We start from the raw sequence: 25759 nt of genomic DNA on the forward strand, positions 1-25759 counted from the left end.
TCTCATCAACCATTTATTGAGGGGAGCGCGGTTTTCCTGCCTTCCAGACAAACGTAGTTATCGACCGCTCGTTGATGACCTTCTGGACGGTTCCTTCGCGGTACACGTCTTTTATTTTCAGCGTGTATTTCTTGTCGTCTCTGAAAGGTGCAATCGCAAAGTTAATGAGTATTACGTCACTATCGGCAACAGATAGCGGTTTGATGCAGCAACAATACGTATGTTCGTTATGTAGGCAGTCCAAAGCAAATGTTGGCACGTTTAAAAATAAGGTCACAAAAGGCAGCATGCATTGAGGAAGACGTGATCAAACGTGCGTTAATATTGGTACACTTTCAAGCCAGCGTTTCACGTTCCGATTAAATAACGTCATCTTTAGAGTGCTTAAAACCTGGAGCCTATACTGCGACCACGAAAGTGTGCACTTTGTGTCTAGCAGCAGAACTATGCTCCTAATGAAATTAGCCTAATTTGAATATAGAGAGGATCGACAGCTCATAGATCAACATTGTCATAGATTTATAGCACCGCAAGGGAGCCTCGATCTCTGCAACACTTTTTTTTTATTACGACACAGGAGGTACTATAAAATTTTGATGCGTGTAGGCAGTAGTGACTACGTGGCTTTATTCTGGCCCAAAATTTTCATGTCATACCTGTCTTAGTGGGCTTAAGCAAAGAGCTCTCAAATAAGCGCAGCGTCACTGAGAAAGGTGAAGGCAGCAGCCAGAAATGTCTGAACTCTTTTACAGCAACTGTGCTCTAAGAAGGGTCACTTTATCCACTAACAGCGTTGAGCACGTCTGTCCCAGATTGTATTTATTTATTTATTTCCTTTAGTTTCTAGCTAAGATGGATGTATAAACATCTCGCTCGGAAAGTATCTACTGGCAATAAGCTTTAAGCATCGATGTTCGTATTGCGGCTTAAATATTATAAGGAAAACAAAAACCAGGCAGCATTGCGAGAAACAGGGTTAGGGAGCGGGAATATATTTAATCACTTTTATCATGGCGCTGCGATGATTTGTATTTGTGTTTGATAGCATTAGAGCAGAGTTTCATTGAGAAAGAATTCTAGCTTATATGTTGTTATAACTATGCTCCTCTGCGATTGTATACTGTAAGATCATATACCTAGGTTCCTATAGAGTAGTCTTCAGTACCAAACGTTAAAGCTATGTTCCCACACCTTTGTCCACTGCTGCCTCTTGAAGACAACCCTTTCACAAGTCGAATCCCTTCGAGCCAGACGTTTCTGGAGGAAATGATTTTGTTAAATCTTTTGTTTACTGATACATTTCCAAAGTCTACCCACCAATAATAGGCAGCAGGAAATATATTGGTTGACGATTGTGACTATAAACAGTCTAGACACATTATATGTTGAAGGCGGAAGTCTGTAAGGTTCAAAACGTAGCCAGGGATGCCTGGAGACAGTCTACAGAGAGCTGGAATTCATTGCTGTAGATGTTTATCTCCAATACTCACTTGTTCAGGACGATCACAACAATTCCCATACGCGGTGCAACAAAGGCTATATGGTGGATATTTTTCGCAGGCGTGTCATGAGAATGCGCTTGCTCCAGATGTGATTCAACCCTTGTAGTGGACATTGGAAGGAATTTGCTGTGAAAGAAAGAAAGTATTCCACAGATTTGCCTCCACCTCCACTCGCCAATGAAGGGGTTCACAATTACAGTTGATTTGACCAGTTATTAAAATCTTGGCTAGTTCACAGTGTTACGCAAAGTTTTGAAATACCTAATTCAAAGCTTATTTTCAGTAATTTCTTTTTGTTAGTTTTTGTAGATGAAACACTTATAGAAAAGCACGGGCCCAATGATCTAAGGCTGCTGCAAAGGAAAATTTTTGCTGCAACAGTAGAGAGTTGAGACACCAAATAATTTGATTGCGTATCAGAATCACATTAAAAATGTCGTGTATTCCCGAGGTGGTCCGCTTTAGAAACTAAGAGCGCGGAAAACACAGATACGGTAACAAAGACGAACACCGCAGCTTTTCTGTGTGACGCTGTGGTATTCAGCTCCGTCTGTTTGTCAGTGTATTTCCCGCTGTTACTTTTGTCAATGCAGTTGTAGTAAGAATCAACTTTCACAATAGTCGTTTGGTGAATGGATAAAAAGACTTTCCGTTGAGCTTTTCTTTAGAATTTATTGTCAGTGAGTTCAAAGAAATGTTGCTTAGTCCAATGGCCCGTTTGTGAACAGGTTATGTGTGTGCGTCGGTATGTGACGTTCCCTTATGTGACGCTTCTAGAAAAAAAATTGCGCTCTGGTATTTTTTGTATATAGGCTTTTTTCTTTAGTGATAATTTGTATAACCACAAAGGTAAGAAAAAGTATTGAAAAAAAAATTAAATTATGGGATTTTACGTGCCAAAACCACTTTCTGATTATAAGGCAGGCCGTAGTGGAGGACTCCGGAAATTTGGACCACCTGGGGTTCTTTACCGTGCATCTAAATCCAAGGACACGGGTGTTTTCGCATTTCGCCCCCATAGAAATGCGGCCGCCGTGGCCGGGATTCGATCCCGCGACCTTGTGCTCAGCAGCCTAACACCATAGCCACTGAGGAACCACGGCGGCTAAAAAGTATTTCAATGCGCGCTCCATCATCTATCATCCTCGTATATCATTATCATACATCATCATTATAAATAAATAAATATGTGCCTCGGATACACTACAGCATAAGCCGCGTATATTTTACAATATTTTTGTACTGCGGTACAAGGTTTGGCACGCCCTCCCTGATGATTATTTCCGCGTAAAAGCCTCGAACCAGTGTACGACATCGTCGAAGAAACGTCTACGTCGGCTAGAGGTCTTGCAGACTAGGTTTAATTATGAAAACAGGCACATCATTGAAACCACTATTGATAGAGAGCAATCAACCAGAGGCTCTTCCTTTCAAGCACTCAGCGAAGGTTAACGGAGTACCTGAACTGGCCCAAAGCGTAGTACGTTGGCTGCTTGTAGAACTCTTGAGCAGTGGCGTTGACGATGACGGGTGAGTCGGCGGACTTTTGAACCGAGCTAGGGCCGCCTTCAGTGTTTAGGGCGAGGTTCCAGTCAATCCAACCGTTAACCCAATGGTGAAAGTCCTATAGGTGAAATATAGAAGTAATGATCGAAATGAAAAAAAAATAAAAAAAATAGAGAAATAGCGAGGAGGAGAAAGCAACAAGTTGTTAGTCGTGATATTCTAACTGAACTTATAAAGAAGCTTACTTGATCAGAAAATCTAACGTATTGTCAAGTAACCCGCCGTGGATGTCCAGTGGCTATGGTGTCGGGCTGTTGAGCACGAGATCGCGGAATCGAATCCAGGGCACTGCGGCCGCATTTCGATGGAGGCAAAATGCGAAAACACCCGTGTACTTAGATTTAGGTGCACGTTAAAGAACCCCAGGTGGTCGAAATTTCCGGAGTCCTCCACTACGGCATAGCCTCATATTCAGAAAGTGGTTTTGGCGCGTAAAACGCCATAATTTAATAAACCTATTGTCGCGTAGTGGTGACGGTGAAGAAAGTAGCAAAACTGGGAATTACGAAACTAGCGTTTTATTTGTCGAACCTGTGCCCTCAAAAACAAGCTACACTCAAGGAACGGCGGTAGCGGCGAACACGGTCGGTGGTCATCGATAATCTGACCTGCCGGTCAAGCACGTCGGCTTTTATACATCCGTCTCGAAGGTTCCAGAGTTATCGGTGGCGCCCGCGTGTCTTCCAGAAAGTTCTATACAATTCGCCTCGCACATGCAATCAGATTACGCAAGCTTCGGTGACAATAGAACCATCAATAACATTCGAGAAACTTCCGATACATTTGGGCGCGTCCCGCGTTGAGCGATAGCATTTGTTAGACGGTTAAAAGCGCTCACTTGTAAAATATAACAAAGTCCACGTGTCAGTATGCAGCCGGTGACCACTGACCAGCACCAACCGCGTGGAACGCATTTCAGGCGCCGCAGTAGCGTATGTATACATTTAGCCGCGCAACACGCATGCTATAATTAAGGCTGAGAATCCATCAGTGTGGCAGCCAACTCAACCACCTTTAGCTTAGTCCAGCCACTACAGCGTCTTGAGCATTCTGTGCGCTAAAGCCATACGTGCTTTACGCGTCAAACATATAGTCAAGTACTGGCATGTCCAAAAAGCAAAACAATCTGCAAGCGTAAAGACAAGCATCCATAGGGGCCAAGCTGACTATTCCAATCGCGTATAAATTATAAGACTGTTTATACCCAGCAGCATAACTTAATTAGCTTGAAATGACGTTTTTTTTTCACCAAAGTTTATAAAGGGATGTGTAATATAAAAGATAGTATAATAGTGTAACGCTAGGTAATCACAACCGAATTTTCCGCGAAGCTGCTTCTTTCGAACAGGTGCAATAAGAATCTAAATTGCCTTTAATAAACCCTATATTTAGCACGTTGCCTTCTCTCCATATATATATATATATATATATATATATATATATATATATATATATATATATATATATATATATATATATATATAACTCTCTCTAGTGTTTATCCAGTGCTTCGTTACAAAGGCAGTAATTTATCCACACACATGTTATTTCGTAAGAACATTCGCCTTAATGTTTTCCCTTTATTCACTATATTTGATCTCGATGGCATTTACAGTTAACACAGGGCAGCTGGTTGAATTAGGAGCCATTCATAAAATACACCTAGAACGCTAAGGGTGCTTGCGCAATTTATTGGAAAAGCCGCAATTAATATGGAACTTTGCGTACATATCAACCATAACCTAAGCCTTAGTTCACGCAATTTAATCAAGGTGCCTTGTTTCGTTCTGCGAGGACACCGGGTAAACGTATTATACGAACTTTATGAAACGCAAGAAAAATGGGGGAAATAAGAGGGTGTAGTATTATTTTCAACGCTCCTAATTAAGCCAAGAACGTTAAATGTTTACTATACAATACACGTAACACGCCCCTCTCCTTCATTGCCACAAAGTATAAACTTGATGTACCGTAGAGTTCTCTACAACATGCCTCGCATACATAGTTTGCCGAAGAGAGCGCAAAAACAACTGCAGACTTCAAATAACCCATGTAAATTGCGAGGAAACGAGTATTCAGTAATTACGTTCAATTCACGCAATGACCCCCACACACTTCGTACTTTCGGTAGACGCCACCAGTAGCGTGACTGCCGTTTTATTTAAATAGGAAAATGTTGCTGTTCTTGATCCTGTCAGGGCAGTGGGGAAGCTTCGTAAACTTTTCACATAACGTCTATAAACAGGCTGAAAACGAGGGATTATCAACAGCATGCGATGTTGGGGTAGGTTCATTCTTGAAATGCGGTTTCTGGCGCCGCAAAACTAATTGGAAGAAAGAAGGGACAGAAAAAGAGCCAACTTGCAACTGAATTTATTACATACTGCAGAAATACCCATATTTTTTTTTTTCACAAAGAAAAAGGGTGATGCTTGTGTTAGTGTCCCGTCGGTCTCATTGCAAGATAATGAGTGCTAATTTTTAGATTCACTATGGTGATTTGTAATTTTTGGTCTTATGGCATGCCTTGTCGATTTGCATGGATATAAAGCTGTATTTTTTTTACACGTGTAGCGCACTAGATGATTGTGCCAGTGTAAATCCTGTTTGTAGAAAATATGGATGTGGCTATTTAATAAATACAGTTGCAAGTTGGCACTGTTTCTTTCTCCTTTCTACTTCGTTTTTTCTTCTTTTTATTGGTTTTACGTGCCAAAATCACTATCTGATTATGAGGCATGTCGTAGTGGGGGACTGCGGAATAATTTGGACCACCTGGGATTCTTTAACGTGCACCCAAAGTTAAGTACAGGCATGCTTTCGCATTTCGCCCCCATCGAAATGCGGTCGCCGTAGCCGGGGTTCGATCCCGCCACTTCGTGCTTAGTGGCCCAACACCATAGCCACTAAGCATCCACTTCGTTTTGCTGCACCAGAACTCACATTTCGAGGGTTTATCAATATTAATTTTGCCTCTAATTAACCCGCACATTTTAAAGTGTGCCTGCCAATCAACGTTTTCCACATTTCCTCAAAACTATGAACTTCGTGAGCGATTTAACTTTTTCAGAAAACCATGAAAACCGGCATATAACGTTTTTGAATGCTTCCAGTCACTTTAACTACTTGCACGCAAAAAAACGTTCTTCCTAAGCATTTTGTAGAGAAGGCCATGTGAAATTTAATTTAGGTTTCATATTTTCCGCCTTGACGTCAATATCAAGGTTCATTAGGCGGAAGTATCATATGAATAATCTGTGATGGTTATATAAATGTACGTTTGCCCAAGTGAAGCTTTATATCGATGTGTGTGAGAACCGCTGATACACAACCGTACTTGGCGCAGTAGCGGCACCTCACCTCGATAATATTGCACGCGTACTCCTCGGCGCGCTCCCAGCTGCCCAGTGTGACCTTGTCTTCGGGCTTAGCCGCAGAACCAGCGCTGGCTTGGGTGCTCAAGATGAACTTGTTCGGAAAGTTTTCGTGCACGTGGTCAAGACCAGCGGGACTGACGGATTTGTCCGAGTAGCGGTGGACGGCGACTCCGCGTACGTACTCGGCCGCCTCGGTGTCACTCAGCACCTGCATGGTCATATGCACGTATATTCAGAAGCGCAATCGCTCTCTCATTGCAGATCACAGCAAGGGATGACAGGTTACAATGATCGGTGCGACATTCACTTGCGATCGTGTGCATGGGCTCTGCGTGTGTGTATCGTGTCTGCGATCGTGTGTATATCTCTGTGTGTCTCTGCGTGTGTATATCGTGTCTCCGCGTCTGCGATCGTGTGCATGGGCCCTGCGTGTGTATATATATATATATATATATATATATATATATATATATATCTTTTTCTGTCTCTTGCTTTTCTTGTACGTCTACAATCCCCTCCCCCATTGCCCAGTGTAGGGTAGCCGATCACATTTTTCGTTCTGGTTAACCTCCTGCCTTTCTCCTTTTTTCCCCATCTATCTCTCTCGTGGCACAGCCGTGAGTACAAATTCATGTGTTCGTGAACGCGTCATAATTGCTTATTTCTTAAGATGAAGCCTAATCGCACACATGGGTGTGCGCACAGGTGAAACCAGGGGGACTACATGGCTCCTCGGGCCTCCTTGGTATAGGGAGACGGGGGAGGGAGCGCAACTTTAGTTCGAACTCATAAGTTTCTGTAGTTGAATATAAATAAGGAAGAAACTCTGAGTAGCATGCTGCCACACTGTCTTATTTAACTCATTGGAATCGTAACGCGAGAGCAGAGTTGTAGCCAGATATTTGTGGAGGGGTTGGTGGGATAGAAGCCTCACCTGCCCCCAAACCGAGGTATTATTTTTAACATCAGAGCCAGGGCCTGGATAAAACCGGAAGCAAGGTCTGATGAAAGCACGTTCCGTTTCCCAAACACCTGCGACGTTCCTGCCGGAGACGGCCTTTCAAGGAAAGTCTGAAGAAAGGCCTGACGCCGTTTAACAACCGAAAGTCATGCGAGCGGTTGGGTGGATGGAGCAAGATAGTCGCAAGGTTGGAAAGTCAACTAATGAATGTTTGTTAATTACCACGTATCACCCGTCACCACATGGTCGCCACCACTAACGGCATGTATCCGAAGGAACCGTCCTCTTATTTCAAAACGGCTATTCTTTAAATGTTGCTTAATGTCTCCGTAGAAACACCCTGTACATGGGCGGTACTAAAAGCTGTTCACTATGATGTTAGGTTCTGTGGTTAAGACATATTCATAATTTGCGTTGCCGAAGCAATCATTATGTAAATTATCGTTCGAGTTTTGTTGCATTTAAACGCTGTGTCAGATGAAGATCACCGCGGTTGCTTTCAACGCCAGTTTACCGCGGTATACAACTGAGTGTTTCGGTCGTTCTTGACCTCTAAGTCACTTGTATTGCAGGTATGCATTATAATATGCAAAAATAATGATAACGTAAAACTGTTGTTAACTGCGTTAGAGAGTAAGAGAGCGTTAGAGAGCGGCACTGTAACACACCCACCACATTCGACCACTCCGGAAGACTTTCGCTACTGTCATCGAAGATCAGCAGGTGAATCTTGCGCGCGCCGTAGCCGGCCTCATCTAGCGCCGGTCCAATGTCGAGCTTGATGAACTCCTTCTGAGTTTGTGCCGTAAAGCCCAGGGCCGGCCAGCTAACGTTGGGCGCAAAACCTGTCGTCGGTTCGTTCTGCGCCGTCACGCCATAGAAACGAATGCCGTGACGCCAATATTCCTGTAAAAACCTGGAATCACCAGTGGACAAAGAGAGAAAAAAGAAGGTCCGATTCTATTACAAGGCATGTTTTAACTCTGCAGACTATTAAAGGACAATGACAGGGCGATAACCACGTTTCTTACACGGGAGGAGGACGCGCGTACTACACCACTGCTCATTTTCACGACAGGCTAGGTGTATATAGAACACATTTGCGCAGCAACACACTCACACGCACGCACGCACGCACGCACGCGCTAACATATGCTTACTGACGACCTGCTCGTTTTGAGAGCATCATTTGCAATGTTGTTCGATCAATAGTATTAGACGTTTCACATCCATCATCAACCCTACTGAAAGAAAGAAAAAAGAAACCGTATCCCCAATGACTCATATATATCCGTAACGTCATATGACATAAGGGGCAAACGGGTTTTTATATGGTATCTTATATCTTGCGTATCGAATTATTCGATTCGGGACTCATATGACTTTTTTTTTATCAGGGCTAACATCCACAATAGTTACAACAAAGTTCCATCTGGAGTACTTCAACTGCAAGAAATGTTTGAGCAACGAGGGGTCTGGTTTTTTTGTATTGGCCAGACTTTGTGACGGTTCGCGTGATTCAACCTCGGGCTAGGATTGTTTTGTAACTATGACGCATGTTTAACTCGCACTGCTGGCGCATCGCAGTCCAAGGTAATCACGCGTAAAAGGTTTCCTCGTTTAATTTCTCTCTGTACGTGCTTCAGCTATATACTGTAAACAAAAACGCGAAAGGAGAGCAAACCGCTCGGTCTGTAACGCATTCCTGTTTCTGGCTTTTTTATACTACGTACCAGTCGGGTTAAAAATTTACTCCCGTGTAGTGCTTGCTAAAACATGCAAGTCAAATCTTCGAGAACTTCAGAGCGTGCAAGCAGAGGCGCTACGTGTTTGCCTAGGCCGTTCGCGGAGCGCCTCAACACCAGGATAATGGCTCAAGACCATCCGATCGCGACTTACATTAGCACCGACACGCTTAGGGCCCACGTTCGTCATGTTTCACGGACGCAATTAAGCTCTCTTGCCTGCCTGCCAGAACGACGACCACAGGTGTCCTTCTCCAACGAGGTCAACATCCATCGTGCCTCCTTACAATCGGGCTTCACACCCTCAGCAGTTTAACCTGAGCTTTGTGGTGTTGGAGACAACCTCAAGTGCGTCTTACGGTTCCAGGGATAAGAAAGAAGACTGACCTGCCTACCTTGGCCTTCAAGCAAGCAGCTTTGGATTGTTTGCACATTTTGTACTTTGACCGAGTCCACATATATACGAATGGCTCTTCCACTCAGACCAGCTCCACCGGCGCTGTGGTTATACCATCACGATCACTAAGCATCCGATACAAGATTTCTCACTTGACAACATCGACCGGTTCGGAGCTTGTTGCCCTCCGAGGTGCCGTTGATTATATTAACAACCAACCGGCTAATTGGTGGGCAATATTCTGCGATTGGAAGGTGGCCTTGCAATGCCTTCTGTCATCTCGTCGTCGCGGGTCCTGTGAACAAATCGTGTAGGAGATACGAGAAATGCACCATCATATGATCGCGAAAGGATACGATGTTTCAGTGGCTGTATGGCCATTGCGGTATCTCCGGCAACGACCTCTCTGACGAAGCTGCTAGGAAAGCACACGAAGGAGCAACCCTTGCTTCCGCACCTTTGTCGCGGACTGACGCAGCCCAACACTTAAGCAAGCTAACGCACCGTATGACATTGCAGAAGTGGCCCACACCTGAATTCACCCACCATCGATTGCATTCCCTCGATCCATCTATGCAACTGCGGCTGTTACCAGGGCTTCCGCGTAACGAGGAAACAAGGCTGTGCCGCTTACGCTTGGGCGTCGCTTTCACCAATGCAAATAAGTTTTTGATTGGAACGGCTCATAGCGCCGAGTGGAATGCCTGCGATGTCGAGGAAATTATAGAACATCTATTGTGCTACTGCCCATCTTTTGAAAATGAAACACTACCTCTGCGCAGCTCTCAATCAGTTACATAGAAAACCATTCACCTTGAACGAGATCTTGGGACCATGGCCTCGCATATCGCAGCTACAAAAGGCCACAAATGCGCTGCTGCGATATTTGAAAGCTGCCGGATTGAATCAGGGTCTGTGATCCGGACTGAGTGACCGAACGATATCCGCAGTGGACTTTCTCTTCTTCTTTTAATTTTCCGTCCCCTTTCCCTTTCCCCAATGTAGGGTAGCCAACCGGGCTCAGTCCTGGCTAACCTCCCTACCTTTCATTTATCGTTTGTTCTCTCTCTCTCTACTCCCGTGTATGCTGACCGTGCTTTTGCATGTAAAAGCAGGACAGAGAGAGAGTCAACATTTATTGATGCCAGCAATCACGGGGGCGGAGCAGCCTTCCTCCCCCTAGCAGACGGCCGAGATCTCATGGGTCGCAGCTGCTGCCTTGACTAGCTGAACGGCCCAGAACTGATCTCGCTGGTCTGAGCTGACCAGCAGGGTCTCCCACTGCTTTAGGTTTTGAATTTTGCAGCCCTCGAAAGGAGCCGCCTTCGAGCATGCGCATAGAATGCGTGGCAGATCTGTCCTACCCTTAGATAATTTACATTGATCATTGCATTGCCCTGAATAGATAGATAGATAGATAGATAGATAGATAGATAGATAGATAGATAGATAGATAGATAGATAGATAGATAGATAGATAGATAGATAGATAGATAGATAGATAGATAGATAGATAGATAGATAGATAGATAGATATGCAAATGAGAAATAGGTCGGGAGGTTAACCAGAGTTAAAGCCTTCGGTTTGATACCCTGCACTAGGGGAAGGGAAAGGGGGAAGTAAAGACGAAAAGGAGAGCGGTGACAAAAACAAAAGAAGGAAAAAAAAAGAAAAAGGGGACGGGAGGGAATCTTTCTATAGGCCACTGCCACGCAAGGATTTCAACAAAGCCTTGACCGACTTCCGGTGCGACGACAGTTCATGTCGGCATTCCAAGACTGTCTGTTCTGAAAGTGGCCTGTCGTCAAGGCGTGCCAACGCGGCCGCTAGTGTCAGCCGGTGTGCGCTGTATCGAGGACAGTGGCTGGATCTGCCGCTGGCCACCGGGTTAGGAAACATGTTTGTTTGCAGGAGGCGCCAGGCTACCGCCAGTTTTTTGGTTTGCTCAAAATGAGCTGGTGGGCACTGGGCCCTTCCCAGGCCCTAGTAATCGGTGACTTCTTTGTAGCTGACCATGCGGTATCCTCTTGTTCACGGCTGGGCTGGCTAAATTGCTTTGTGAGAGAGAGAGAGAGAGAGAGAGAGAGAGAGAGAGAGAGAGAGAGAGAGAGAGAGAAGAAACTTTATTAATGAATGGCTGGCAGTTTCGTTGTGGTGGCCTCAGGTGGCGGCTCCAAGTCCTTGGACTCGGGCGGCATCTTTGGCTTGCCGGACGGCCCAGAGCTGGTCTGCCAACTCTGAACTTTTGAGAGCCACCTCCCAGCGGTGGCGACGCCGATGGAGAAGGTCCCCGGCGGGCCCCGCAGCTGGGGCGGCGTCGGGGAGAAGCGAGCTCGAGGCTTCCCGTACTGTGGTAACGGCCGCGATTACGGACGCGTCGCGAACGGATGTGGTCCCATTACCGTGATTGCCGGCACATTCCCAGAGCATATGTCGCAGCGTTGCTCGCTGTCCGCAAGCTTTACAGGCATCTGTTGGATATAAACCTGGGTAGATGTGATGTAGGACCGCGGGGCTAGGGTAGCTGTCTGTCTGGAGCAAGCGTAAAGTTACGGCCTCATTCCTGTTTAACTTGTCGTGTGGTGGCGGGAATGTGCGTCTTTGGAGTCTGTAGTGTTGGGTGAGATCTCTGAACGTGGTCAGGCGATCGCCCCACGCCCATTGTGATTCTTGTTGCCGCATTTCTGTTGTAGTGTCCCGATCAGGCAGATCCGATGCCCCGCTCTCGGGGGCGGGGGCGGCGGCCACATAATCTGCGGCGGCTCGGCGTGTGAGACCTCGAGTCGTGGCGTGGGCCGCCTCGTTTCCCGCGAGCGGGACATCGGTGTGTGCCGGGGTCCAGAGAAGGAAGACTGTAGAATTTTGGGGTTGCGAGGGCGATGACGAGTCGCCGTCGTCATAAATTTGGAGTATGCGGACCGCTTCCCGCGAGACGCGACCACGCGCGAAGCCGCGGATTGCCGTCTGCGAGTCGCTGATCACGATCGCAGCGCTAGGCACCGTGGCCAGTGCTAGGGCTATTGCGGCTTCTTCGGCCGCCTCCGTGTGTCCCGTGGTCACTGTAGCGCTCGCGAGGCACTTACCCGTGCGGTCTACAACCGCGATCGCGTGTGCGCTTTTCTCTCCATATCGCGCAGCGTCTACGTACACCGCCTCGTTTTTTTTTATCTGTGTGAATCTTATTGGGGAGGATAGTCGGACTATTTCTTTACTCCTGTCACGAAGCTTTTGCGGCCATTCTCACATGTTATTCCTGAAATCTCACCGGTTATGGTGCCAATTTGTCGTGTTTCGAGAATATGTCGCCTCGTCTTGAATCCGCGGAATCGTATTTCCTCGTAGCGTAGGTAACAAAGGCGACAAAACGTCGCGATGGCTGGCTTGCTACGGCAGCTGGAGCTTCGGCGGAAGTGAAACAGGCGTACTGCTTGCATGCACGCGTAAACAAACAAATACGACCATGCTCAGTACACAGCTTTCACTACTCAACAAACTGACAATCATAAATTGTTCAGTTGTGCGCCTAAGCAAGAACTTACGGGATCCGCGCTGCCGTACGTACCACCACCGAAGTCAACACAGCAATATTTTGGCCGATGCGCCGCCACAGCATGTTTTCGTATAGGGCGAATGTGCCTGTTGCCGAGTATAGGCTTAAATGGAAGGACCTTGTGAAGGCTTGCGGAATAGGTTGGCAGGCTTTAATCACGTGATGTTGAGCAGGGTTCTATATCACGTGGTTGTAAGCTCCTTATGGATAGTTTCTATTAACCTCATCTAAAACTACGGACGTTGTAAAATCGGCTAACGACATCCTTTTACTACGTTTCTTAAAGGTGGCCGTAAAAGGATATGATGTGGCGCATTTTACTCCAGCATGCCAGAGTAATATTTAGAACTAGGTAGTTTTCAAAGCGCACGATTGGCGAAAACCCCACTCTAGGCAAATTTTTGCTAACACAGTCAATATGCTGCTCGCGCACGAGAACCAAGCGTTACGAGATGGTTGTGCGCTGCACCTGACGTAGTACTTTGCCCATGACTTGTAGTAGGCGCTTCCTGGTTCGCCTATGAGAACACCTCCGCCCTCGAGTGTGTTGGAGGTCTTCATCCAGGCTGGACTGCTCCAAGCGCTTCCGATCAACAGCAAGGGCCCAGTTACTAGGGACGTGGCCTTTTTGATGTACGGGATCTGCAATAAACAGGGGGATAGCAATGTACTCGTATGTGAAGAATTCAGCGGTCATGGTTTTTATTTTCCTGAAGTCGGGCGTACATTTTCTCAATTTTCATTTCCGCCATGACATCCTGATTTTATCCCCCGTCAATATATTTTTTTCCACATGAACCTTCACCGGCATTTTTTTAGACTGACAATTTTTTTTTTGCACGAAACCATATCAGTATTTGTTTTTCTCGGTGGATATTTGATCCACTAATCTTGTAGACGCTTAAACGTGCTGCACGACTGCCAGATGCTGCTGTTCAACACCTTACTTGCAACCAATACACAGAATAGTAAGTTTTTCGAGCATCAGTCTTGGAAGGGCACAATATCATATGGCTGTGACTACGCGGGAATCAAGAGTGAGTGCATTTGATATTCGCACGCAATTACAGGATGAGGCTTTTTTTGTAACCCTATGTGGTTACATAGCTCCAACGAATAATGCTGAAAAAAATGCCTAGATAGGCATGACGCCTCGTTACCATCGGTAACTCGTTCATTCACTACAATGGCTGTGCCGCGAAGGCTGCAAGGCCCGAGTCGGGGTTTCCCGGTCTCGCTGTTTTCAGCTCCTATATTTTTTTATCCACAGGCAAAACGGTAAAAATAAAGATCAAGATTACTTTGACGGCAGGCTCATATCTGATGTTCACCTCACCAGGTTGTTTACATCGGGGCACGTGTAGTCACAGAAGCGCGCCGATCGCTGTCATAGCGCTCTGGTAAATTGCTTTCAAAAATTTTTTTTAGTAAAACTGAATTAAAAAAAAAACATGAAGACGTACTTTTTTTCGGTTTTAAACGGGAAGGCTGAACCGTAGTTGTGTCGCATTAAATGTGCGCAGGCTGAAGTGAAAGTTCAAGCTTCTTCACTAATCCTAAATGAAAGCCCGTTCAATGCACGTCGCTTCCAAGATGCAACCACTCATAATTCCTTGTGACCACGTGCGTTAGGATGGGCACTACATTATAGTAGGATGTGAACGCTTGCGAGCAGCTTTTCCCAGGCAACCCTGTTTTCCTAAAAGATACAAAAGATACATTTATATTTGCATATATGTATATCTACATTTATCTTTGAAACAGAACAGCGCAGAACTGCTTATCAACTGGCCCAAACGTCCGTTTTAATGATTTACATTTATGTATCATACAGGTTGGTTGTTCACGCCATAACTTGCTGAAATCGCGGGAATGGAACTGCTCTTTTTTCCCAAGTAAGCAGTAATTATATGGCAGTTTCATGTTTTTGCCACAATATAGCATAACAGCTGAAAGAAACACATTTTCCGGGATTTGCTCTTCTATATAGTTGAGTTGCACTTTACCTGGCAGAGGTATTTTGTAAGTCTGAGAAAGCGTGTGAGCCTGCAATTGTCGCCTGAAGAATATTTTACCAGGACAGTCTGTAATCAAGGAGTGTGGGCAGGTGTGCCTGGTTGCGTGAATAATAACCTCATCCTTATGACAACACATCAGTAAAGAAAGAGCGAAATGCCCAGACAGTCTGCACACTATATATATGCACATCTAGAAAAAATGATTACACTAAGCCAGGACTATGATACATAATAATTTTCCCTTTATTTCGTCTTTAAGTGATTGTCTGCCTGCGCCAGAGTATTATGCGTAACATGCCCCTACTAACCAGACAGGAAACCGTATTGCTATTGTTAATTTCCTGGCTGTATTGATGTATAGAGGCACTAGGACCACGTAAACCAAAGGGTGCCAGCGCAAAAATGCGGCACGAAATGTAAGGTCGCACGTAATGTGAGCGAGATCTCTCTGCAGGCATAGTCAACACACCGGAAATCTCATCGAGAGCTACAAAACGGCAGAGCAGACGCCAACGAACTACAAAACGGCAGAGCAGACGCCAAAGGAGCAAGCACTGATATGTGCGTATATGTATTAGGCGTCAGTCTGCATGTACCCTAAGGTATGTGGAACTCTGATTCAACTTAAAATCTGGAGTCGTGGGAGGGCTGAGTGGAAACGGGAAAAAGTTGGAGACGAAATTAGCCGATCCTTAACAGTAATTGGCACGCTTTGCCGAAAACAGGATCAAATTTCTTTGATGCAGAGCTTTTGAAGAAAGAAAGCAGATTAAAAGTAGGAAAGAAAGAGGGACGGAAATAGATGAAGGAACGTTGAGAAAATTTACGGAAGAAATCAAGAAAAAAGAAGGGAAAAAACAGGTTGCGCCTCATTTCACAAGTCCAGGAATAGCAGCTGTATCAGTACATATGCTGAGGCTTGCGGGCTGAGCTCCGGTTTCCAGTCGACGACTTTCTCGGAGGAGAAAGCAACACACGAGCGAGATAGGAAACGAGCGATGACGCGGTAGACGAGTGCATTTTGTTTTATCAACGTTTGTGATGAAAAGAGATGCTGGTTGACAGCTTGCAGAGGAGACTGGTGTTTTTCGCTAAGCAGTGTTGTCGGTAAAGAGCTAATATGGCTAGCAGAGGAATTCGTTGGACACCGCCACATGGCTTATATCAGAGGCCCGCGGTTAAAATATTTACAGGCCCTGCTGTTGCTTCATTGACGTTGTACTGTGTGGGAATACATATACCCACATGCACAGCGAGTGAAATTATTTTTATGCGAGACAGCTACCCAACCTACACTGAAACGGCGTCCTGAACTTCAAACTCGTCGATTGTGAAGGAACTAGGAAATCGCCGATGTACTCTGTCGCTTCCGACCATTTACATGTACTTATTCGTGCACTGCTTATGCATGATAACGTAGGGGCTTCTAAACGTTTTTCTTTATCTTTGCAGCAGTGCGACCTTACTGCACTAAATTCAGTGATATAATCTAACGACTACTACAGCGTGATGGCTAGTCGCTGGAATAAATATGTATTCTAGTTTCGGTGGTGCTACTAACTCTAAAGCGGGAAACAGGTGGAACGCATTTCCAGCGTTGTTTAGGCACGCCGCTACCTAGTCTACTTCTTACGTGGCGCAACGTCCACGCTGTAATGACGAATGGTTGCTACTGTGCTGTGCGGTGGTAGTATTCGGCAACAGTGACCGACTGTGATTGTATGCCTGTGCTCCATTCTTTCTTTATCTTTACTTTGTTATCACTTTACCTCCCCCTCCCCTCTCTCCACAGCGTAGGGTAGCAAACCGGATCTTCCCCTCCGATTAACCTCCCTGCCTTGCCCCTTACCCCCCCCTCTCTCTCTCTCTCTCTCTCACGTCGTTGAAGGCGGCAGCCATTTGAGATGCGTTGCGTGCGTCATTACAGCATGTATGTACATTGCTAGACGCGATAAAGGCAAGTTGATGTCGAGCGGAAAATACGTCGGTGGTACAATTCGCATGCATAGCGCGAAATCGGTAAACGAACCTTGCATGTTGCATGAGCCACACTTTCCTTTATTTTTTGGCCACTGTGGAGTGTCAGACGTTTGTTCCTGCTGCCAGCGCTCGTGTTTATAACTAGCGCATGGTTAACAAAGTTAACAAAATGAAATTCTCGCAACTATAGGAATGACGCTGTACAAACGTAGTTAAACAAGATAAACAGTACCTTAGAAGTTATGACCATGGTTATAGTTACTGATAATAGAGCTGGCCCCTGGACTAGTTGCCAAAGCACTGTCACATAATGATGGGGGGAAATTGTGCAGAACAAAAAGGAGATAACAAAACTGCTCGAGCGCTTTCCTTTGCATAGATGTTCCCTTTCTGTCCTGCGTAATTTTTTCTCTTACAGTAGTTATAGTGTCCTGCATTAGGAGACCACCTGTTAAATTTAATAGAGTCACATTAAACATAAACAGCAGATCGTATAACCGTGTAGGTTAGTTTTCGAGAACAATCTCGCTTCTTGTCAGAAGGAAAAGGCTAATGTGCTAACCAAGTGAATATGAGCCGAAGTTTTCTTCCTAAATTTGACCTTCAAACCAAAGAATAATCTGCGCTAATTTCAAAAATGTGGGCTACCTTCTTGGGCTGAAAAATGAACACAAACCTCGTGAGGTGAGTATTGGTTTACCTTCGCATTAAGTTGAACTGTTTCCGTTAACCGTTAGATAATTGCCAAGTGTTAGCTGACTCTGTGACATCACGGATTACGCATTTCTATGGGACTGTCCACCGCTAAGCTTCAAGTTTGTGCCTTTTGTTGGCACATAAAGCATGCGCTCTTCCAAAATGTCACGTTTTTGCGACGGCTCTAATGCGCCTACCGGAGCATTCGCCAAGTGTAAAGCGCTTGTCTTTATCCGCCTCTCTTGTGTCTGTGGATATTATTGCGCTAAGTTTTTTTTGCTCAATTAAAAAACAGATTGTCATTATCATCCAAGCGCTCTAAAGAGATGGAGAAGTTTTAGTGCCACTGCGAACACTTAGTGCAACATATACCGCCCGAAATACTGCTTGGCTTTCTGCGCGTAAAACTGCGTTTGCTTGCTATCTCCGTCCCTGTTATCACTTTGGACGAAGCTTTTCGCTGATCTAGAAGTGGTATAGCGTGCCTTCGTGTTTCCGTCATGCAAAGAAAAAGATAGAAAAGAAAGAAAGGAAAGAAGAAAAGAAGGAAGAAAAGAAAGAAAGAAAGTATTTCTACGCCATATCTGCCAGCAGTTGGGAAGACTGTATAATGCGTGTCATGGGTGGTTAGGATAGCTGAGTGAATATCAGAAGGAAGCCGAGTCGGACGCGGCCGGGTCTACAGATGATTAGAGTGAGTTATGATGATGTTTGCAGATGACATTGCCCTGTTCCACTACACTGGGGATGATTTGCAACAAATGATTGAGGTCCTTAACCGACAAAGTGTAAAAGTAGGGTGGAAGAATAATGTGCAGAAGACAAAGATAATATCAATAGCCTGGCAAGCAAACACGAATTCATGATCGCCAGTCAGCCTCTAGATTTTGTGCAGGAGTACGCTTATCTAGGTCAATTACTCGCATGGCTCCCTGACCATGAGAAGGAAATTCACAGGACAGAAATGGGTTGGAGTGCATACAGCAAGCATTGCCGAATTCTGACTGGAAGCTTACCACTTTCATTGCAAAGAAAAGTGTACAATAATTGCGTTCTGCCAATGACAACTTATGGGACAGAAATTGGATGGTTAACGAAGAAGCTCGGCAACAATAGTTTACGACCACGCAAAGAACAGTGGAACGAAAAATTGTAGGCGTAACGTTAAAAGAAATGGAGACAGCGTTTTGGATTAGAGAGTAAATGGGGGTAGCCGGTATTCTAGTTGACATTATGAGGAGGAAGTGGTGTTCAGCAGGATATGTAGCGCGTACATTATGGAACCTGTCGACCATTAGAGTTACAAAATGGTTGCCAAGGGAAGGAGAGCACAGTCAAGGACGGCAGAAAATTTGGTGGGGTTATGAACTTAGGAAATTTTCAGGCGCAAGTTGGAATCAGTTGGCGCAAGACAGGGGTAATTGGGCATCTCTGAGGAGAGGCCTTCGTCCTGCAGTGGACGAAAAATAAGACGATGGTGCTGTTGACCTTAAGAATGAACGTGTTGCCTGCGTTGAGTTGACCTAGTATATGCATAGTTGGCGATCGTTCATAGAAAATAATGAACAATGCTAGTGATATCTTGGCTCAAGTATAGATGAGATCTGTAGAAGTAATAACATTCACAATGGCAACACGGCACAAGAATAAATACATAAATCACATGTACAGTACTCAGCAGAACAGTGGAACATGACTTAGGCGTGTAGTGTATCTAAATAACCTAAGGATGATTGTCTAGATGACTATGCACCATGCTGATGCGGCAGTTCAAGTTTTAGCATAGCTTGAAGTTTAGTGCAGCGTGCATAGTTACCTTGAGATCCAGATCTTCCTGGGCGAGTGTGAAGTTGGTCAGCTCCAAGTCACCGGGGCTGTCGTCGTAAGTGTACTTGCGTTCCGAAAAGTCAGTGCTCGCCAATGGTACCCTGCCCATGTTGTAGGCAATACCTGTAGCCACAAGTAGATGCTCCTGTAAGGCTCTAAATGGTGGGAAATGGTCAGAGAGGTCACTGGTTTTGAGGACTAGATTTGCTGTCATAACATGGGTCACTCTACAGACTCAATTCGAAAGAATTAATCTTTGTTTACAAATTAATTGTAGTGTGACTTGCCTTTGCCTTTTGTATTTATATGTTATTGGATGTATAGGACTGTGTTATGTGCATTTCTGACCCGGTGACGTCGTTTTTTTTCATTTTCCTACTACATATCTTTTATATTGTTATTTCTGCTATGAGAAAAGGAGTAGCTGTCACCATTATAGGGTGATATCTCTTTCTTTTATATTCATTTCAATAAAAAGAAAACCGTTAGCCCCTTGAAGGAGATAAGTGTCTTTGGATCCATGTGATAATTGCCAACAGGTTGAAACAAAATATCGTTGGCAAGGAGGGAAGTAGACACCGTAGCTGTGGTTGTCAGTACCTGGCATGAAAAATGCTAGATACAGAATTCTGTCCAGTGACGCGAAGTTGACTGACATGCACGATTCGGTGGTCAGCGCTAAATTAAGTTCCAATGGATTTTACAAGCCCATAACTTATGAAAAAATTGCCGGCAGAAGAAAAAGATTGATGAATTCCGGATACAAAAGAATTGTCACAATCAAAACTCGCTTTCTCGGAAAATATTACGGTGACATCAAGGCGACGCCGCAAGTGTACTCTGGATATCCCTATAAGAATTAGAATTTTATATGCCAGATGTATCGCATACGCGCAGATCCTGGAATTTAGGAAACCACTTGATATTTTGGCCAGGTACTCGCGTAGTGCACACCTCCGTGCCTGGGCGCCTGCTGAGGTAGCCAGGCATTTCAAGTTTTCTAAGTGTATTTCTTCACAGCATTCAGTGACAGTAATATACAACAGGAATGGCGCACCTTATAGTTCAGGTATGAAGACTATGAGGCTATTTCAAACGAGTATACTATTTCTCTTCTTAAGTTTAACGGTTCACGATTACTACTTGGTCAACTGCAAGCACTAAAGAGAGCATAATTAGGCAGGCTATCTCTGCTCCCCGTAGAGACACTCCTCGCGTAATTTTTGTTTTGTTTCTGATAGGCTCTTCAGTACTGTTTATGTAATTTGTGCAGTTATCTCATCTGGAACCTTGCCGTATACAGTTCATTTAAGCCATGTGTTTTCATACGTCCAGCTTCTCATTAAAGTTAGCAACGCATATTTTTATATGCTTTAGAAAGAAGCTAATCAGTTCTCTTTATGCCGAAAATTTCAAGAAAGTTTTAGGTTGATCAGGCTAGCAGATGGCACCATGAGACCGAATTAGTACAGAATTTGAAGCACTGGGAGCTCGTTAGGCCAGATGCCGACGCGTTTACTCCATAAATGGTGCTTGCTTCTTTAAATCCACCCCTCGGAACAAGACTAATTTTTATTCAACTTCAAATTGTACTTTTTTAGGGAAACGAATTGAATCCTTTAGTAGCATTAAACTGCGGCCGCATGGACGGCACCGTCTCCTTGTGCGAAAATTCCTCCGCCTTGCAGATTTTCGCAAAAGGTGTTCGGTTAACACAGCCTTAGCACGTATCGAATTTTATATTTCTTGTCTCATGCATGAATAAAATGTGCCAAGGATAGACGAAAAGGCAGCGTAATGTCTTGAAATATTTTTGTGCGGGAAGCATAAAAAAAGGGAAGTAAGAAAACTTATAGAAGCGCCATCACAAGACTACGTCTATACTATTCCACAGACTTCCGAATCAGAGCGTATAGTCTCCCTCCGTCTAGCACAGGCGTCTACATGCATAGCTAATCGAAAATAAGTGTGCACGAAAGTTTACGTCTGACGGCCAGACCGTGCATTCGTTCTATGCAGTGCTTGTTCCTAATTGTGTATGCGTTTCTATTGATGGCTTTCGTCTTTGTGTCACTGCATACACCAAGTGGACCACTGTTTTTTTAAAGTCAGTACGCCAGCATCAGACTCAACTTCCCTGCAGCATCCAGCACATATCCCTTGTGTTTGAGTTACCTTCTTTTCCATAGTAAGACTTCATAAGATCGTCTTGCAGCTTTTCCGGGAGAGATTTCACATTTATTCCGGCAGCGTCGGTGAAGGCACCTCCGAAGCCGTACAACATTTGGTACCTTTTTGAAGAGTCCAACACGAGCAGGAGCGTGTCGTTGACACTTGTGTCTGTCAAACGAAGAAACGGTGAAGGAATAGGTAGAGATAGAGCGAGAGAGAGAGAGAGAGAGCAAATGATAAATGCAAGGTAGGGAGGTTAACCAGGACTGAACCCGGTTGGGCACCCTACACTGGGGAAAGGGAAAAGGGGATAGGTAGGCCAGTGTGTGCCAATATGTCCTTGAAGCTTCAGTAGTAGAAGCACGCATTTGGGCTTGAGCATTTCGCTTTAACGTTTTCGGAGCACTCTGCTCGCAAAGAAGCATAACTGCGCCTGTTTTATCCCTGTCATGCTGTGCCAGTTACTTGAACACGACCATTTGAGAGAAGCTCATGCAATATATCTGGAGGTCATGCATGATTTCAGTGACCCTCTCATAGTTTCAGTTAGGTAACCAGCTACGTAACTGATTGTGATTTATTGCAAGAGGGGAGTTTGTTCAAGACCCCTACCCTCACTTTAAGATCATCGTTGTAGCCTGTCGCACCCTGTCGTATTGGGTAGCGTACAGCGACAGGCATGAAACATTGGAACTGAATTCAGAGGGAAATAGGTTAGAATGAGAACTGACCATGAGTCGGCGCCCTGCTCAGAGGTATGCTGGTCTTGGCCAAGCGTAGGCCGTCCTTGCTGCTCTCGAACGCGAACGCTGACCCACTCGGCGGGAGCCCGATGTCACCGGCGAAGTCACAGTACGTCACGTTGCAGACGCACACGACGCTGCCATGACCATAGTCCCTTCTTTGGCACTCGGGCGCCACGACTATGGTTGAAATACGTCGTCAAATTCGTAGACAGTGGTTTAGGACTCATAACGGCGCTCTTTTGTTCACAATATTGCTGTGCGTGCACACAAACTGTCGGTTTGAGAATAAGAATGATGAAGCATTGCAACAGAACAGTTCGGAAACGCTTGATTTCAAATTATTGTTCCGTGTGAAAGCGCGTGCTTTGTGCTGGTATACAGACAGCAAGGGCGTTCGTAAAATGACGACGGAACAGAAACACTTCTATAGGAGACCATTGCTGGAGTTTAGCTTTCATATCTGCCAGCTGTATAGGATGTTCCTTGAAGTTTACGGTTTTGGGAACTGGTTCTGAGATTTTACAGATCTTGCGTCAATTTTTACAAAGATTAAATTCTGTTCGCGAAAACGTTTCACTCGTCGGTCTCCCACAGCATCCTTTGAAGTCCGTGAAAGGGCAATAGAGGTGTGCTTGGTTTGAGCAACATTATACAGACAAGCCAGCCGTGCATGCGAAATAGGCAACAGCAATGTCTTTGAAAAAGTCGGTGTTATTAAAAGCAATGCGTTGCTTGCCAGTTTCTCCTAATGCGTGCAATTACCTCTTTACAGCTCGAGATTCCCTCTTCGCTATCTTGTCTGTAGAAATTTTACGAATTTTGAAGTTGTCAGTTGTTTGTTATATACACTGCAAAGTTGGTCGAATTTCAACAGCGCCTCCTCCCGTGGCATAAGCAGTTTTCCATGGGAAACTAATTTACGCTTACCTGGTATAAGAGCTGTGACTACAGCTACGGTGATTAACAACTCGCTTCCCATTTCCCTTTAGATCTCGGAAGCTTGGAGAGTGCACAAGCTGAGGTTGATATGCAAACTGTATGGCTTGCTTCCGACAGCTGCTGTACTCTAGTGAAGTGAGCGCACAGGCTGGACGACAACGAGTGGCTCCTGGTGCACTACTGGATGGAGCTGCCTCGTGAGGCACAGGACAACGTTGCACACCTGCTCAGCAGAAACACGGAAAAAACAGATGCCATGCGTGCGCGGGGATTAGACGAAAAGGGCTTCCGTGCTGTCAGTGTAAAAGGAGCAGCGATGTTCAGCGTTTGGTCAACTGAAGCGCAGGAAAGCTACGCTGCGCGTAGTCGCATGATGGAATAGATTACGAAGGACTCTAGTTTGTGACACGACCTCGACAAGTCAACTAGGCTTTCTGTAGGTTTATCAACGCTTGTGATGAAAATAAGGTATGGTTGACAGCTTGCAGAGGAGGCGGGTGTCTTTCACTAAGTAGTGTATTCGGGAAAGATCGCGAACGAAGCTGATCCAGAAAACTGCACTGAAGCTGCGGCTGAGAAGAGGCGACGCCGAGTTGAGAATCGCGAGTCCAGGATCCCCAGGGAACGCGAGAGTCGGTATACCTGAATGGTCGACGTCGCCGAGAAAGCGATCCCGCCTGCGACTGCTCGGAAACTTCCAACGTTAAGCCCGCCAAGACAACAACTTAGCAAAACCTAGCATAACCTCGCAAAACCTAGAAAAATCTTAGCTAAGCCTACCATAACTTCGCAAATCCTAGAAACGACTAAGCCAAGCCTACCAATAATTTAGGAAAACGTAGCATAACATCGAAAAACCTAGAAACAACTTAGGCAAGCCACGTAAAAGCTAGGTGATCACAAGCTTCGCGGTTGACTCCAGCCTTGCACCACTAGTGCCAGCTGCGCACGTTTCTTCCTCGTTTTCTTTTATATGCTGGAATAAAACACGTTTAGAACTGCGAGCACATTGCACAAATAAGAAACTTTTAAAATATCACACACTTTTTAACAACGCAAGCTCACCTGATAAGACTGTGCTTCAATTTTTTTTTTTACACATGCATGTCTGCTATGGCGATGGTCTGAGATCATGTTTCTCCAACGAAGACACCGCAGGTCACATAAAGTGTAGGACATAATTCTAATAAAAAGACGCCGCTACAGGTGTACTTCACTTAGTTTCTGTAAGGTACTTAAATAGACGACATGATAGTATTTATTTTCTTGCTTAGTTTCAGCGTGTTAATTAAACGATCAGAATGTCTTTTGTCAGTTTACTCACATTTGCTTTCGTCGCTATTCGTCACTGTAACTATCAGTTTTGGTGTTTTTCCTCTCTCTCTCATCGGGGTTAGACAGGTGCTGTCATTACAAATCGTGGACGTCGTCACATTGAAATGCTGCAATGATGGCGCTATTTCATGCCGCGTCACTGCATTAAAATTTTACCTTTGAGCGCAAGGTAGTCAGAAGTGTACGACGAAACAAATCGCCCACAATTCTTTTTTGCGTTTCCTGTTGGCGAAAGTACACTTTCGGACGCGTATGCCAATGCCGCTGTCGGTGTCATTGTGCAATATTTCGATCGCACACGCGCCCGCTCTGCTGAAGTATACTTCTCCGATGCCATCGTTGACGCTATGCTTGAGTTCGCTTGAAGCCCGTCTTGACCTTCGTGCTAAAATTTAGATTGAGCGAAGGTCATGCCAACTTGAGCGAGAAGGTGCGCTTAGCCACAGTTTAAGAACGATCACGACGATTGCTGAATTTGGCGACGCAAAATGACGTTCTAAAAAATTGAAATCGCATATTTTCTCTTGTTGCGCTTTTTGCACATCAGATGGCGCTGGCCTTTTCATGTTAGGTGTACCATGCAAGTTTAAATGCAAGTTTAAATGAGCTAATTGCTACAGATACCACCGACTGAAGCGACAGTTGATATTGCGTTTTTAAGCGAAGCTCTTATTACCTCAATCGTGTCGGCGATGGTGTTGGTGTTGCTGAGCACAAAAAAAAAAAAAAAGCACACACACACAAACACACACAAGCCGGGGGAAAAAAGTGCGTGTCCGATAACGGCACCACCATGCTAACCGATTCAACCACTGTCTTTGTTTTATTGCCTTCCTTGACACAGAGTTTACGTGCCCAGAACAGAATAACAAGATCATAGTACGGAGAACCATCAGCTGTTTTCTGACTACAAGTCATCAGTATTTCGGCATGTGCAACAACATTTA

At 45.0% G+C, this 25759-nt stretch overlaps 1 protein-coding gene across 1 annotated transcript; it reads right to left on the reverse strand.

Moving 5' to 3' along the window:
- Positions 1-22731, reverse strand: LOC126542614 (lysosomal acid glucosylceramidase-like; the record flags this gene model as incomplete). Its single annotated transcript, XM_050189747.3, has 9 exons — positions 1-140; positions 1491-1628; positions 2963-3126; positions 6429-6653; positions 8079-8322; positions 13569-13741; positions 19610-19743; positions 21796-21960; positions 22524-22731. Coding segments are annotated over 9 exons (1578 nt in total), but the record flags the coding sequence as incomplete, so codon positions are not given.
- Between the last annotated feature and the right edge of the window lie 3028 nt (positions 22732-25759).

This window comes from Dermacentor andersoni, chromosome 2, assembly GCF_023375885.2.
Source record: "Dermacentor andersoni chromosome 2, qqDerAnde1_hic_scaffold, whole genome shotgun sequence".
In the NCBI taxonomy this organism is placed as follows: Eukaryota; Metazoa; Arthropoda; class Arachnida; order Ixodida; family Ixodidae; genus Dermacentor; species Dermacentor andersoni.